This window comes from Marmota marmota, unplaced genomic scaffold (genome assembly GCF_001458135.2).
Source record: "Marmota marmota marmota unplaced genomic scaffold, marMar, whole genome shotgun sequence".
Taxonomy (NCBI): domain Eukaryota; kingdom Metazoa; phylum Chordata; class Mammalia; order Rodentia; family Sciuridae; genus Marmota; species Marmota marmota.
In genome coordinates, this window is record NW_026000019.1 from 11,582,634 (window position 1) to 11,598,029 (window position 15,396).

The window sequence follows — 15,396 nt, forward strand, 5'->3', positions numbered from 1 at the left end:
GTAAAACTTATCTTTAAAATATCCTGATTTTCATGGTTTTGGAAGACTGAAAATAAGGAATTGAAGGTGGATACTGACTACTCCCCCTCCCTGTTCCATTCTACTTGAGAGTTTTTTCTGGTTCATGGAAACTTGCAAAACTTGTGCCTTAAGAGGTTAAGCAGCTTTTCAATATATGCAGATTTATGTGGGTAGATATAATTAACTTAGCAAGTATAGATGACCAGGTAGGGAGTTTGGTCAGTCTTGACTTGATCTGCAGAAATCAACTCATTTCTTTGAGGCAAGGCTTACCTTGCAAATTTCCCTCTGGGCTTTGGGAATCCAGGGGGTCACATCCCCGGAAGACAGCAGCTTTTTCAGGCCTTGAATGGTTTGAGATTTGAGTGGTAAGCATGGACCAATCTGCTCATTCAAGTAGAGCTCACAGATCCTGTGACCCAGCATGTGACGAAAGATGGCATTTCCATTATTCCTGTTATTCATCAGAACACGCAGGAAATGGTGTAGGTCCTGCCAAAGGTCCAGGAGTTGTCTCTCCACTTTCAATTTCATCTTCTTTAGGTAGTGCCGGAAGGGACTCCCTGCATGGATGTCAGCACACAGGGCCCAATATGTGTACCCCAAGGGGAAGCTTTTCCTCATGGCCTTATGGATTGTCATCTGTGAAGAATAATTAATGATAGGGGTGGAAGTCCTCATTTGGGTGGAAAACTTTGTCTCAAAGAGGCCCTCCATGAGGAGGTGGCCCTTGGATTTCTTCATAGTGAACTTCTTAGCACAGGGATCATCATTTTCTAAGGAACTGATTATTGACTCCTTTGAAGAAGCCACTGTCAGGGAAGACATCTGTGTCACCATCTTCTGAGAACTCATCTCCTGTGTAGGCATAGTCCTGCTATCCGGCTTGGGACTGGTTTCCAGAAAGCGAGAGTCCGTTTCTGCCATGTGCCATATCCTCCTCCTGGCCTTCTTGCTTGAGTACTGTTTTTGGCAATGGAAACTCTTCCTGATGCTCATGTTCAGAGGGAGTTCCCCCGCGTGGGTGTAGCAAACGCTGTACAGGCGAGTCTCATACTCCTGCATCAGGCCCTGGCATGCCTCCTCACTGGCCATTGCCACCTTGGCGTGGGTGTAGAAGCTGGGGAGCCAGTAGCTCTGGACTTTGAACAGAGCCACTTTCTGCATGTGGCTCAGGGTCTCCCTTCTGGTGGTTGACTGGTTGGGATGCCAGATGGAGAGGTTCAGGAGGGAGTCTGGAAAGAACACAGAGAGAAGAAGGTGAAAATGATGTGGTGGTGATGAGGGAGGTCTTTGTATTTAGCATTACATTAGTTCCTCACAGAATTCTGAAAGCTGGATAGGGAAGACATAGAGTGGACCCATTTTTAGGTTTTTCTCAGTACACAGTGACCTTTTTCTCCGATTATCTTTCTTCTCTCCCATAGAAATGAGGCATACTATGAGATTTCTTGAATAATGTTTAGACTACTGAATGTTACTGTTAAAGAAAAGCAAAAAGTACAAGAAACGATCATTAAGAACAATGATACATATTATCTGAACGTCATTCTTCAGGATCCGAGAGGACCAATGGAAAGGGTTTGGATTGAATAATTTGAAAGAATCAAATCTTTCAAATAATAGCCTTCACTAGCCTGGACATTTTAATGTTATCATTTTTTCAATTATCTAGATGAATAGAAAGAAGTATGGCTAATCCCAAGCAGCAGATCTTCTAGAACACATTGATATTTCAATTTGAAATGCTTTCTTATTTAGCAAACAAATAAACATGGATGGATCTGATGTTCTAAAGAGAAGGTTGACAAACTTTTTATGTAGAGGGCCAGATAGTAAATGTCTTGGGCTTTGTGAACCACATACAGTTTTGGTTGCATAATTGTCTTCTACTTTTTCAAAATCCTTTGAAAATTAAAAACATTCTTTGCCTATTGGCACATATACTTCTCTTTGGCCCATGGGCTGTAATTTGTTCTAGAGAATCCAAGGGAGAGCTGTGCAGGCTCAGAAGATATAGGGACTTTTCAATTATCCTGCTCCAATCCATCTTCACTCCTTCCACCCACCCTGCACTGGCGGGTAATATCTCAGGAAGAGGCAAGCACCAGCCTACCCAAGGACAGCTAGTCTCTTTCAATCTTTCCCCAGTTAAGGGTTGGGGTTCCCACCGCCATTCCTGATACCAAAGCAGATAGAGAGGGTGGTAGTCTGAAAAGCAAAAGACTAGGGGCTCCTAGATACTGGATTGGTTTTTTGTTTCCATCCTCCAAGAATTTCACTTCAAATATGCTTTATAATTCTTACTGATGTTCACGTTGCAGAGCTTTACTACCCTGGACCCCGGCTGCAGATGGTAGGCCTTCAGCATGAGAAGGAGGGACAGGTAGTAGTCTTTCATTTTCAGGTCCATCTCATCTATGCTCAGGATCTTCTCAGCAAGGATCCAGAAATCCACCAGCTCTTCACCTACAGATCAGACAGGATGGGCCTGGAGCTGCCTAATCTTGACCCTTTGGTAGTTGCTTCTGGGTGAAGCCACTTGTACCCCTGGCCCCCCATCAGCCTGTTCGGCTGCATCATTAGTAATTCCTCAGGGTAAGACATCATCTCCAGAAAAGTCCTAGTGTGGGGGAGGATGGGAGCATAGGGAGAAGGGACTTAATGGGTAGTGGTCCTTTGTGACTTCTTGACTTTCTCTTACTAGAAAAACTGTCACTTCGGGGAAACTATGAGACTCTGAGTATGAATCATGAGATAGTTTTGCCCAAAAAAATGAAGATCAGAGGAAAAAGAGCATTTCCTAGATCCTGGACACCGTGAACAGCCTGCAGAAAGATGCTGGGGTCAAAAGTCACCAAAGACCCACATTCCCTATTTTACAACTTTGCAAGAGCCAAACTGATTGGCAAACGGAAAGATATAGCCTGTCTTACTTCTTCTTTACCTGGAGACCCAGGGTTTCACCCTGAAAACTAGGACCTGTTCCTAGTTTAACTTAGCCCTGATGAACTAGAGTGTCTGCCCGAGCAGACATTTCCAGCTTCCCAGCTCCCAGAAATCACCAGACCCCCCAGAAGAGAATGCAGAGGTTTCCCACACATTCACCTTTTGTTCCCCATTTCCCCACCACAGTCACAGTTTTATAAAGCCCCCTGCAGGGCTTGTGTTCATCTTTAAATCCCAATCTACCAGTCCACAGGCTGCCACAAAACAATGCCCAATAAATGAATGAACGCAAGGGACCCTGACTGCTTTTACCTCTACTATGGATCCAAATTGTACTGGATTTTTACCCAAACTGTATTATTAAACACTTTTTATATTTACCATAGACACTCATAGCTGTCAATGGGAGATCCAGGACAACCAGAGAACTATTAAGAATGATCCAAGACAACCCACCTGCGCTGCCCTTGAGGTAGGAGCAGAAGCGCCACATCCCTCTGACTCCGCCAATGCATTTCTCCAGTAGCCACTGGTCTGCCGTCTTCCATTTCATCATCTTGGCTGCCGGAAAAAGTCCATGGTAAGAGGGAGAATGAGCTCTTCCCCTGCCTCTCTCTCTCAGTCTTGCACACAGCAGACGCCCATTTGCTCAGTGTGAGTAAAGAAAAATGGTGGCCAGTTAGGGAGTGGGGTCCTGACAATGGAGTGCTTTTGAAGTTAGGCACCATGCCATCTAGTGACATGGGTCAAGTGACATGTGGTTCCCACAGACAAGCGCACATTCCACCCTCCACCCAAGGCACCTCCCCGTACAGTCTCCACCTGACCATGATCTTGCCCTCAGGGCACATTTTCATCCACCTTTACAAATGTCTATATATAATGAAAGGGTGGTTGAGTAGAGAGGGGGATTTGTTATAATGTTTTCCTCCATGGATGCTGCTGGACCTTAACTTTGTCGTGGTAGCACATCATTAATTTCCTTTGGTTAGTGAGTCAAAATTTACCAGTGTAACCCCAGATGGAAATTTTGTTCATTCATTCCTTCCACAAATATTCATTACAGGCCTGCTAAGTGCCAGATACCATTCTAGGTGATTTAGATACAATAGCACAGAACAAAGATCCCAGGAGCTTATATTCTTGTGAAAGAGACAATAAGCAATAAGCATGATGAGTAAATGCATTCTCTACTGAGATTAAAGGTTACAAGCACCACAGGAAAAAAAGGAAGAGGAGAGCGAGGTAGAGGAGATTGGGAGTTCTGGGGGCGCAGTTGGGATGATGGGAACGAGGTAGTATTACACACGATCTATTGTCAGAGTAGCTTTTATTGAGGGGATAGGATTTGCATGGGCACATGAGGAGGTGACAGGGAGCCATGTGGACATCTGGAGGAGCATCCAGGTAGAGGGAACAGCCAGTGGAAAGGCTTGAAGTGTAATGTGTCCTGCATGTTGGATAAACTGCAAGGAAGTCAATATGGCTGGAATGGAGTGAATGGGGGTGGTGAGAATAGGAGGAGATGCGGTCAGAGAGGAAACGGAGCCAAGCCTCACACCCGGAAGGTCACTGAGACAGGAGCCACTGGTGGTATGTGTGGAGGAAAGTGCAGGCAGAGTGGAGGAGAAACATAATTTGAATTACATTCCCTCCTCCCAATTTTTTATTATAGTAAAATACATCTAACATAAAATTTACCATTTTCACTCTTTTTAAATGTATGGTTCAGTGTTATTAAGTGGATTCATAAAGTTGTGCAACCATCACCACCTCCCATCTACAAAACACTCTTCTTCTTGTAAAACTGAAACTCTGCATCCATTAAACAATAACTCCTCATTTCCTCCTCCTCCCAGCACCTGACAATCATCCTCCTCCTTCCTGTGTCTGATTTTGACTATTGTACGTACTTCATGTAATGGAATCAAACAGTATTTGTCTTTTTGTGATTGGCTTATTTCTCAGCACAATGTCCTCAAATTTCATCCATATTGTAGCATGTGTCAGAATTTTCTTTTTAAGGCAGCACAATATTCCATGCATGTAGCATTTTTGCTTATCTATCTGTTGATGGACACAAAGTTGTTTCCACATTTTTTGCTATGTAGAGAATGCTGCTATGAACATGGGTTTACAAATATCTCTGAGTTGGGCATAGTGGTGCATGCCTATAATCTCAGAGGCTCAGAAGACTGAGGCAGAAGGAAGATTCCCTGGTTCAAAGCCAGCCTCAGCAATTTAATGAGGCCCTAAGCAACTTAGTAAGACCCTGTCTCAAAATCAAAAATAGAAAGGGCTGGGGATGTGGCTCAGTGGTTAAGTGCCCCTGGGTTAATTCACTGGTACCTCACACACAAAAAAAATCTTTGAAACCCTACTTTCAATTCTTTTGAGTTTATACCCAGGAGTTAAATTGCTCAATCATTTGGTTCACTTTTGAAGGACAGTTTTGCCAGACATAGAATTATTGACTACTTGTATTTTTCTTTTGGAAATTTAATATACAAGCTCACTTGCCTTTGGGGCTCCAAAGTTTCTGGATTATAAATCCACTAATAATCATATGAAATCCCCTTATAAATGACAAGTTATTCCTTCCTTGCTGCCTTTAAGATTCTTTGTTTTTGCATTTCAAAATTTTATTATTATGTGTCTAGGTGTGAGTATCTTAGAGTTCATCTTTCTAAAAGTTAACTGAGCTTCTTGATGTTATATTCATGTTTTTCATCAAGTTGGGAAGTTTTCAGCCATTATTCTTTAAATATTATCTCTTCCTTCTTTTCTTGTCTAGAACACCTTAAATGCATATTCTGGTGTGCTAGATTGTGTCCCACAGGTCCCTGGGAGACTGTTCACTTTCTTTAGTATCTTTTCATTTGTTCCTCTGATTTAATAATTTCCTCTGACCTATCTTCAGGTTTACTGATTTTTTCTTAAATCTGTTCTAGTCCATTCTATTCACTGATTCCCTCTACTGAATTTTTCATTTCTGTTTTTCTCTTTGGTTTCATTTTGGCTTTTCTATCTTTTCATTGAAATTTCTGTTTTGTTTACATGTCATTTTCTGAACTTTTTTCTATATTGTTCTTTAGTTCTTGGAGTAGCTTAAAGGCAATTGTTTTAAAGTCTTTGTCTAGTATATCTTTCATTAGATCTTTTTGCAGAACAGTTTCTTTTGTCTTCTTTTTCCATGAAATGGATCATACTTTCCTGTTTCATTGTACGCCTTGTGACTTTTTGTTAAAATTTTGATATTTTAATCTAATAATGTGCAACTCTGGAAATCAGAATCTGCCCCCTGCCTTGCCCAGAGTTTTCTGGTTTTGTTATTTATTTTATTTATTTGAGGAAAAAAAATTAATTGCTGCAAGATATTTCTGTGTCAAGATAAGTTTGAGGTATAAACTTAGGTCTTTGCACATCTTTTTTGAACTAGTGCCTTTCCCTAGGTATCAATTAGTTTCTTTTGAATGTTCTAGTTCTTGATCTCTGATTCCAAAAAGGGGAAAAAATGAAAAATAAAAGAGGGACTAGACCCTCCAAGGCTGAAATTACATCAGTAAATGGCAAAGGGCTTATAGCAAAGGGGAAGTAAAACAGAAATGGCTGCCGGTGTCTGTGGATCTCTGTGATCAGAAGAAGCAAATAGCACACAGATCCTGTCTATTTGGAGGTCTTCTCTGATTTTGCGACCCTCACAACCTGTGTCCAAGCCTCTCTGTGGGCTGAGACTGTGACAGCTGTCAGCCATGGAGCTGGTGCTTGAAGATAGGCAGCTGCTACCATGCTAAGAGCTGTACAATTTACTATCTGAGCCTTCCCCTGAAAGTTGCAAGCCTCAACGGACTCCAGAATAGGAACATCATATAGATTCTGTCAGTGTAATTCTTACCCAGGTATGGGAAGAGATTACCAGTGCTTCCTAATTAGCCATCATCCTACAATCCTCTCACTCTCTTCCCCAAAATTATTCTTTTAAGAGGCTTTCTCTGGTTGCTGTGAGCAGGAGAGCAAGAGTAAAGTTAAGGATATTGAGATGATTTCAGTACCAGTTAAGAAATAATAATGGTGATTTAGAACAAATGATAATAATGAAGGTGGTAAGATGTGTTTGATTCTGTACATATGTTAGGCAATTTTTTCATACTTTATGACCATTGTGTAGTTTCTGGCTACAGTGAGATAAATAGACTATCTCACATGACTCCTGATTATTGCTCCAGGCACAATTTTTCAGCCCAAGATTTCACCTATTGCTACAACATAGGTTGGACCACTCACATATCTACAAGATGTACAAAATGCAGCTGGTATTTTTATCTTACTGATAGGCATAGGATCATTATATAGTATGGTTTTCCATATTTCTACACAATACACATACACACACACACACACACACACACACATTCTGTTTACCTCCTTCTTCAGACTTAATGAAACTGATTAATTCCTGACAGAGAATGTAATTGAAACACAAGTTTGTTTTGCAGAAGAAAGGTAACCGATATTTTTCCAACCAGGTCAATAGTCCTTTGTATTTGGCAATCTAGAGAAAAATCAAAATAGCAACAGAAAGATAAATGAAATTTAACAGTTAAGAAATGCTGCTTAGCAAGTGGTGATAAATAACCTCACACTTGGCAGTATCTGACTGGAAGTAGGGGTGTGTTGATTAAAAATCCTAAGTTCAGTGGAAACACAAGATGAAGCTCCTAAAGAAGTGTATGGACCCGTATGGATTAACAAGTTTGGTCTTTCTTCAAAAATTCTTCCGTATTTCTGGGTGAATTTCTTCCAGAAAAGATCTAAGTCTTGATTTACAGAAAAGAAACAGAAAAGGTCTCAGTTTATGGTGTCAGGTCATAAACTCTAGTTAACTACTCTATTTAACTTGTTTTGTAAACACACATTATTTCTTACAAGCCTCCACTCTTATCAATTGTACAACATGTACAAAAACACATGCAGACCATTTAGAGTACAGAAGGGATCCCTGAGACGTGGAACCGCTGGAGGAGGAAGGACAAATTTTAACAATTTAAGCTTCATAGTTATTTTAGGGAAACCAAATGTAAGAATTGGAGTAGGGTATCTTCTCTTAGTAACTCAGAGGAAAACAAGGCTTATTATGAGCAGGGCTTAGAGTGACTTTTCTGATCCACAAACCACTGGTAATGCACATGGAAGCCACTGGCTGATTTAAGTCTTGGGAAGAAGAAAGGGGAAACAAGGAGAAGAGAAAGACAATCTAGAAGGAAAAGGAAAAGAAATATATGAAAAGAAAAAGGATGAAGAGGAAAAACTTGCCTCTGGAAAAAAACTGCAGATTGGCACCTTACCTTGATCTGTAGCTGATAATGTGTATCTGATCATACCTGTGTGGACTAGAGATGGCCACTTCGTATCCCACCCATGGCAGCCGTTGCCAATCAATTCCTGGGCTCTTTTTGCTTAAATGTGGCTCAAGGTTTTTCTCAGCATAGTATTCCAAACATCTACTACCCCCAAATCACAGTAGACATGAGAGATGAATTCCAATTGCTAATAATGGACTAGAATATAAAGTAAAGAATTCACCAGAAATTGCTTGCCTGAGGTGAGAGTGTAAAATGTTTACCTGGTTTGATGCTGTTTTTTCTACTCACCTGCTTTCTGGTTTCTTACAGTCGTTCTCTAATCTCCTTCTTCCCTTCTCTCTCCCAATCCATGCTTCAAATACAACTCTCTTTTCCTCGGCCCCAAACCCTCTGCCATCCTAGGCTCCTACTCACCAAGTCAGGAGGTATTTCTGGCCACAAGTTCCACTGAGATTTTTCAACAAGATAAAATGGGGTCTGACCAAAGACCTGTAAAAGAAAGCTAGGAAACAGCCAAAGAGCAAGAGCTTCTCTTCCTATTCATGACATGCTCCTGCGGCCACAGAGGAAGAGAGGCTCTGCTGTCTTCCTGTTTGAAGGGACATTAATTCTTAAATTTGCTACACCGGATCAACGTACCCTGCACAAAAAGACTTCGAATAGAGAGAATTGCAATATTCATTCATCTTTTGACTGCATCCTGCCTTGGGCCTAGGGGCTATTGCTTATGTGCAAAGCCAAAAGCCCTTGATATGAGAACACGTTGCATTGTGGGTTGCATCATCCCCTTCCCTCATGAACTTAGAGAGCTCAAGCCAAGTTCTAAAACCTTTTCCTAATGAGAAGTAGCTTTGGATTTACCTAAACTCTTGAACTGGAGAAAGTAGAGAGGACTGAAGATATGAGGAGGACTAGGGGTAAAAATTACATGCTGAGGCTTTGAGAGCATCCCAATTCTAAGCTACTATTCTCTGTTGTCGAGCATGGGGGGGGGATTATCATCTGGGAACTGATGGGAAAAGGCTTCTATGCTTATATCACAGGGAAACTATGGGAATTAAACGGTAGACATGTTGACAGGAGTGTTTGACACGAAACACGACTGTCTCTCCGTACACCACAGCTGCCTAAATGGCCAGGACTTCATCTTACACTCTTGGCTGGAATGCCACCTTCCCACATCATTCTGTTTCTAGAAACTTGTCTTCATAAATTGGGTGATTAATGTGTCTTAAGATTACTTGGTCCCAGCAGCTCCAGAGCCTGGGGCAGGAGGATGGCAAGTTCAAGGCCGGCCTCAGTAACTTAGGCCCTAAGCAACTTAATGAGACCCTGTCTCAAAATAAAAAATAAAAAGGGCTGGGATGTGGCCCAGTGGTTAAGTGCCCCTGGGTTAAAAAAAAAAATTACTCAGGAAAGCTTTAATTAAGACAGTGGCAAAGGCATTAGCGTGTTTGAGGATCACCTGAAAGTCCCACTCATGGAGATCCCTCTTCCTCCTCCCTCCTTTTCAAATCATGTTGGCCGCTGCCATCTTACTTTCTCTCCTCTGTCTGCCTGTGAGGCCTTTTCTTGCTACTCAACCCCCTAGTCTTTCCCCCCACTTCTTTATCCATCCCTCCTGCTCCACCTTCTGCCCCTGGTCAGTTCTCCGATATCCACTCCTAAGATTTGGCTTGGTCAGCTTCTCCTGACTCTTCAGGAAGAATGGCCTCCCTGCTCCATGTACTGCTCTCCCGCTGCCTCCTAAAAGTCTCCATTATGTCACTCGTAACTTAAATACTAGTCTCTCACTTTAGACTGGGAGCTCCTTGAGGACAGGGATGGTGCATTAATATGTACATCCCCCAAACTAATCCCAGTGGCTGGTACAGAGTAACCACTCAGTAACTGAGATAATACAGTGGTTTCTCCGCTTGTCTGAAATTTCACCTTTTAACAGATGACATCCAGTGGGAAAGGGTGTGCAATAAGATGAACCACAATTTATAAGATGCCAGCATTAAAATGTCATCAAAAATTTAATCCAAAAAAGATGTAGGATGAGCCCAGGTTTGGGTTTTGTTGGATTTTGAGGTTTGTCTAAGTTACATAGCCTGAGGATATACACAGTTTGGTTTTAGTCCACAACTTAAAGGCTGCATGCTAAACACCTGGTAAGGGAAGTAGAACAGAATGAATAATCCTTAGTCCTTGTCCTGAGGGAATTCACAATCTCACACTCCAGTGGGACACAGACATGTGTACACATGCAACACAAGACAGCTGCAGATTGCCAAGGGGAACAGAGGCAGGAGAAGTTCCACCAGGAGGTCCCAGCTCTGAGGGCCTAGGAATTCCCTAAGAACAGAATTTAAGCGGAGATTGGAAGAGAGGTTTGGAGGTTGGGGGGATGGCGGGTGCACTCAGCCAGTGTAAAATGGTGGTCACTAGAGCACTGGGTATCAGCAGCTGATGTGAGGGGAGGTGACTCTGGACAGTTAAGAGGCAGTTAAGGAGGCTGAGCCTTGAAAACTTGGTTGTATTAATATTAGGGAGCTCCCGGAGATTGTAGAGGGGGTCCTGGTTCATATTTATTGGCTCAAATTGGAAAAGTTTGCATTTGATAAGGAACTTAGTAAAAAACAAAATAACAAAAGGGCACTTAGCTCAGTGAGGTTTATTATTCAGCTGTCAATAAAACATTTGAACTTAAGTCTGACAATGCTTACCGGGAGAGAAAGAAATGTATTGAAAAAATCAGCAAAGATTTCATCCTCCAGCAGAATTATAAGATTTGTAGAACGGAGTATCTCTATATGGGGGGAGAGAGAAAACAAAACAAAACAAAACCATGACCAGGACTGCATTCAGGTTGGGAAAACGAAGATAATTTCCCATGGCTGAATCTCAGCACGATGACCTCCATTAGGGTCATCCACTCGGCTCCTCCTTCTCCAGGACTCGCCCATGTCACCTGCTTACATACTCCCAGCTGAGGGAGCACACGGCCTCACAGGGCTGCCCATTCCATTTGTGAAGAGAGAAAACATTAGGAAGATTTTCCTTCAGTGAACTGCCTTCTAAATTTTGGGAAATTCTACAATTCATCTAAGTCCTCTTACATGACAGCACTTCCAATATTTATAAAGATACCACAGCCTCAGGCTTACCTTCAGCCTCTCTGCCTGGTCACTAAGTTCTTCAGCCCGTTCCTCCTTATGTGGCCTCCTTTCCATCAGGCTCCTCTCTCACGGGTGGGAATGGCACCCACAACCCAAGCCCTGAAGATGCTTCCCAGGGCAGAGGAGAAGTGAACTATTGCCCATGTGGCATGTTGCATTAGTGTGGCCTGAAACGGAGCCAGCTTGGGAGCTCTCACACTGCACCATTAGCTCCACCATACTTTATTTAATAGAATCACTGTCAGAAACCAGAGGCAGGAGTTTACTTGTGCTGCAGTCAAATTTCAGCTGGTTAGTTTGGGACCAGCGTTACAAGCTGGTAAGAGCTTTCCTGAATCTTGGTTTGGTGGTGCAATGTATTTATTAAATTCTCAGGTTTGATTATTATTTTGTCTAAGTTAGTCAGAGGATATATTGAATGTCAAGAAAAACTAAACATGGAGACCCTAAGTGGACTAGGGACCTAAGTGTATTCCAATTCATTGTCTACACTCTTTAGAGCCCAATGTTCAACTAGTGAGTAATAAGATAATTGTCATCTAAAGGGCCATATCCATCATACCCAAAGTTCATAATAAAAGACTATAAAACCAACAATCGAAATCTGGTACAGTAGACTATCAGTCTAGTTAAGCGTTTGGTGAGGTGAGTGCCACCCCCCACCATCACTACCGTGCAGTTTTGATAACGTGAGAAGACCATTTACCTCCATCACCTTTCCTGATAACACCAAGTGATCAAGGCCTTTGAATAATAGAAATAGAAACCCAGACAATCAAACGCTACTATGAGCAGGGAGCTGGGGCCACTCTTGCTTTCTGTTCTACAGATAGTCTCCCCGCCCCCTTCAGTGCTGTCCACATGTCTGCCTTCCCCATTTCTTCATTCTGTGTTTCCATTTTCTTCTGTTCTGTATTTCACATGAACTTTCTCAGGTCTCTCTCACCAGCTCTCTGCTCTTCTTTTTATGAGCATTCTCTGGCTGATTTATCCTATGACACATAAATTATTCCAAAATTTGAGTTCTTGCCCCAGACTTCTCTTTGGCTCTAGTTGTAAATATCCAATGAGCTGTGGGGACTTCTCTACATACACATCCATAGCAACTCCAAAATGTTCAAAATGTCCAGGTTCCCAACATGCCCCCTTTCCTATATTCCCAGTCTCAGTTACTGTAATCATCACTAATTCAATTATCTACATCCAGAAAACCGAGATTCATCTTTTCTCCTCTCTCTTTCTCTCTTGCTCCATCTCTCTTCTCATTACACCACCACATCCAATGGTGATCTGTTCCATGGTTTCTCCCCTGAATTTATTTCTGGAATCTGGTTCCATAGGGTCATTCTCTTATTTCAGATGTCTATCATCTCTCTCTCAGACTACTGCATCAGTCTTCTAAGTGGTTTCCCTGGTTCCAGTCTCTTCCTTCCTCATCCATGCACTACCACCATAATATGTTGATGTTACCATTTTTAAAACTCTTCAAAGACCCTTCGATGTCTTAAGGTAAAGTCTAAGCGCTGGAGCTTCGCCCTGTCTGGCTGTTGCCTCCTAGGCTCATCTCCCACCACTGCACACCATGCCGCCTCTCTTTTCCAAGCCAAAACCAAGACATCATTATTTCCTGAATATGGTAGGTACTCAAATTTCAAACTCCATGTCTTTGTTCCCGCCTTCCCATTGCCTAAAATGTTCTTTCAACTCCAGCCAGCTTCACAAATGACTAGATACCATCAAGAACTGATTTACATATTATCTTGGTGACCAAGAATGGTAGAATCTACCACAGTGGTGGAACACGATGACAATTGACAAGCCATGTTGTTTCATCCATTGACGTATCTTCTTCCTTTGAGTCTCTGAGAGGAGCGACTTCGTCTTCTCATCCTGCCCTAGGCACTTAAAATGTTCGCACATTATCCAAGTCTGTAAATGCTGAATGAATCATTCTTTCAAGAGCTGATCTTTAATCTTCTGGGATTTGTTTGTTTCTCTGTCATTTATAAAGCCTAATTTGCATTTCCTGAATAAGTAGGTTATTGAGACTGTCTGCAAGCAGAACAGTGGGGTTTGGCAGAAATTTCTCAATGGATGGTTTTCCTTATCTACACACACTCTGGATTCCACGGAGGCTTTGATGGTAGGGCTCACCACTCACAAAGTAGTCTTAACGAGGTAAGGGAACAAGGCTGCCCACATTTGCCTTCCCATTTTCTTCATTCCTTTTTTGCCATTTTCTTCTGTTCTGGATTCAGACTTCCTAATAATTGGAGAAGGGCTTTTGTGCTCATTCCAAATCATAATATTGACTTGGCACGAGAAATCATTGGATGATCCCAAACCCCATGCAATCTGTCTCCCTGGAGGAGGTAAGGCACATGGAGGGCCAAGCTATACTTGACTCTCTCCTCTAGGCTTAGTTGTCTCATGAACAAGGCCCTGTCCTATCCTTAACATCTAGTAGCAGAAGTAGGAAGGGGCAGGAGAGAAAGAGGAGGAAAACAAAGATGCACTCCAATGAACTGGAAAGGCAAGTGGTTTGCCTCGAGGGCTTACAGTCTTGGAGACATCTCTCTCAGACACTCACCAGTGTTGCTCATGTTGCCTTGCTTTTCCTGCCACTGTGATTTGTTAGAAACAGAATTAGCCTGTAGTCAACAGCAACCCACCCCTTGTGAACACACAGTGACACTTTTGAGTTCCAGATTCCATTGGTGGGGGCCTACTTATATCTGATGGAGACCACCATCTGAAGGCAAGTTTTTTTCTTACTTGATTTTCCGGATTCCTTTGAATGTACCAGAGTCATCCTGGACTTGGTCCATGCTCTTTTGTGTGCATTGACAGGTTCTTTCTAAGTGTGTCCAAGCCCTCTTCAGTACTCCATCCTTTCCTACCTTATGGTGATATTTTTGCATGACTCACTTCAGTTCCCACGGACCTATAAACTGTTATACTAGAGGTAATTGTAATAAGGAATGTCTCCTGGATGTTCTGCACCCTTAAGACAACTTTCAAAGGACTTGACCTTCCTTGTCTCTAAAAGGTTTTGAGGCAGATGCTTGATCTTTTCATCCACTCTTTGTTTCTCTGGTCCTCTTCTGATAAAAGTGAAAGACCATCAGCCCTATAAACCCTAATAATTTAGGCAGAAACTTTTTTTTTCTCCCAAACTTTAGAGAATGGAGTTGTTCAATGCTATACTTATGAGAGGACTTAAAGAACTCTAAAGTTCTAGAATTGTTGGGAAGCTTATATAATGTTTAAATCCTTGTTCCATGGGGTGGGGGGAGGGTTGAATAAGATTTTGGAAGTTGAAAGGAATGTTAATAATGAATTGCCAATAAAACATTACTTACATTTGAAAAGTTATTATATTTTCTTTAGTATATATAAAGACCAGATACTGTTAAGTTATTTCAAAAATGAGAAGAGATTCTTCTTGATGTTTTACTTGTTGCAGATGGGCTCATAGTCTACTGTATTTCTTCAATCTATTATCACCTTATCCATTAGTCATTGTAACACAAAGATCTTGAGGGAGTTCAGAGTAAAGCTCTGGTGGTTCTTAATATCAGCTTATTTCTTGGAATATCATCTCCTCTTGGAAAAGGCTCTCACAACCTCAGCAAAAGAAATAAGAGTTGTGGTCTCTTCCAAAATTAATGGCGCACACACAGTAGCGATATGTACTCGTATTCTGTGAGGTGTTGTGCTCTCAGGCTGGTCTTCAATTAAGCTGTGTGAAGCTACTCTCTAGCCCTAAGTGCTGCCCACCACCTTCCCTACAGCTCAAAAAGGCTGACTGTTGGAGACATTAACAACCAAATGATGGTCACACCAACAATGGTAAGGATGAGAAGAGGCTTGAAGTACATAATGATTGCATGTCCCCG

The 15,396-nt window shown here is 42.0% G+C and overlaps 1 protein-coding gene across 1 annotated transcript in view; it reads right to left on the reverse strand.

Annotated features, from left to right (window-relative positions):
- Rgsl1 (regulator of G protein signaling like 1) overlaps nt 1-14,100 on the reverse strand; it is a 47,483-nt gene extending 33,383 nt beyond the window's left edge. Inside the window, exons 1-7 of the mRNA XM_048810219.1 lie at nt 14,088-14,100; nt 11,045-11,127; nt 8,748-8,822; nt 7,393-7,522; nt 3,427-3,531; nt 2,329-2,490; nt 295-1,256 (exon numbers count right to left, since the gene is read on the reverse strand). Coding sequence (XP_048666176.1) covers nt 295-1,256; nt 2,329-2,490; nt 3,427-3,531; nt 7,393-7,522; nt 8,748-8,822; nt 11,045-11,127; nt 14,088-14,100 — 1,530 coding nt within the window. The remainder of the gene's footprint in view (nt 1-294; nt 1,257-2,328; nt 2,491-3,426; nt 3,532-7,392; nt 7,523-8,747; nt 8,823-11,044; nt 11,128-14,087) is intronic.
- Between the last annotated feature and the right edge of the window lie 1,296 nt (nt 14,101-15,396).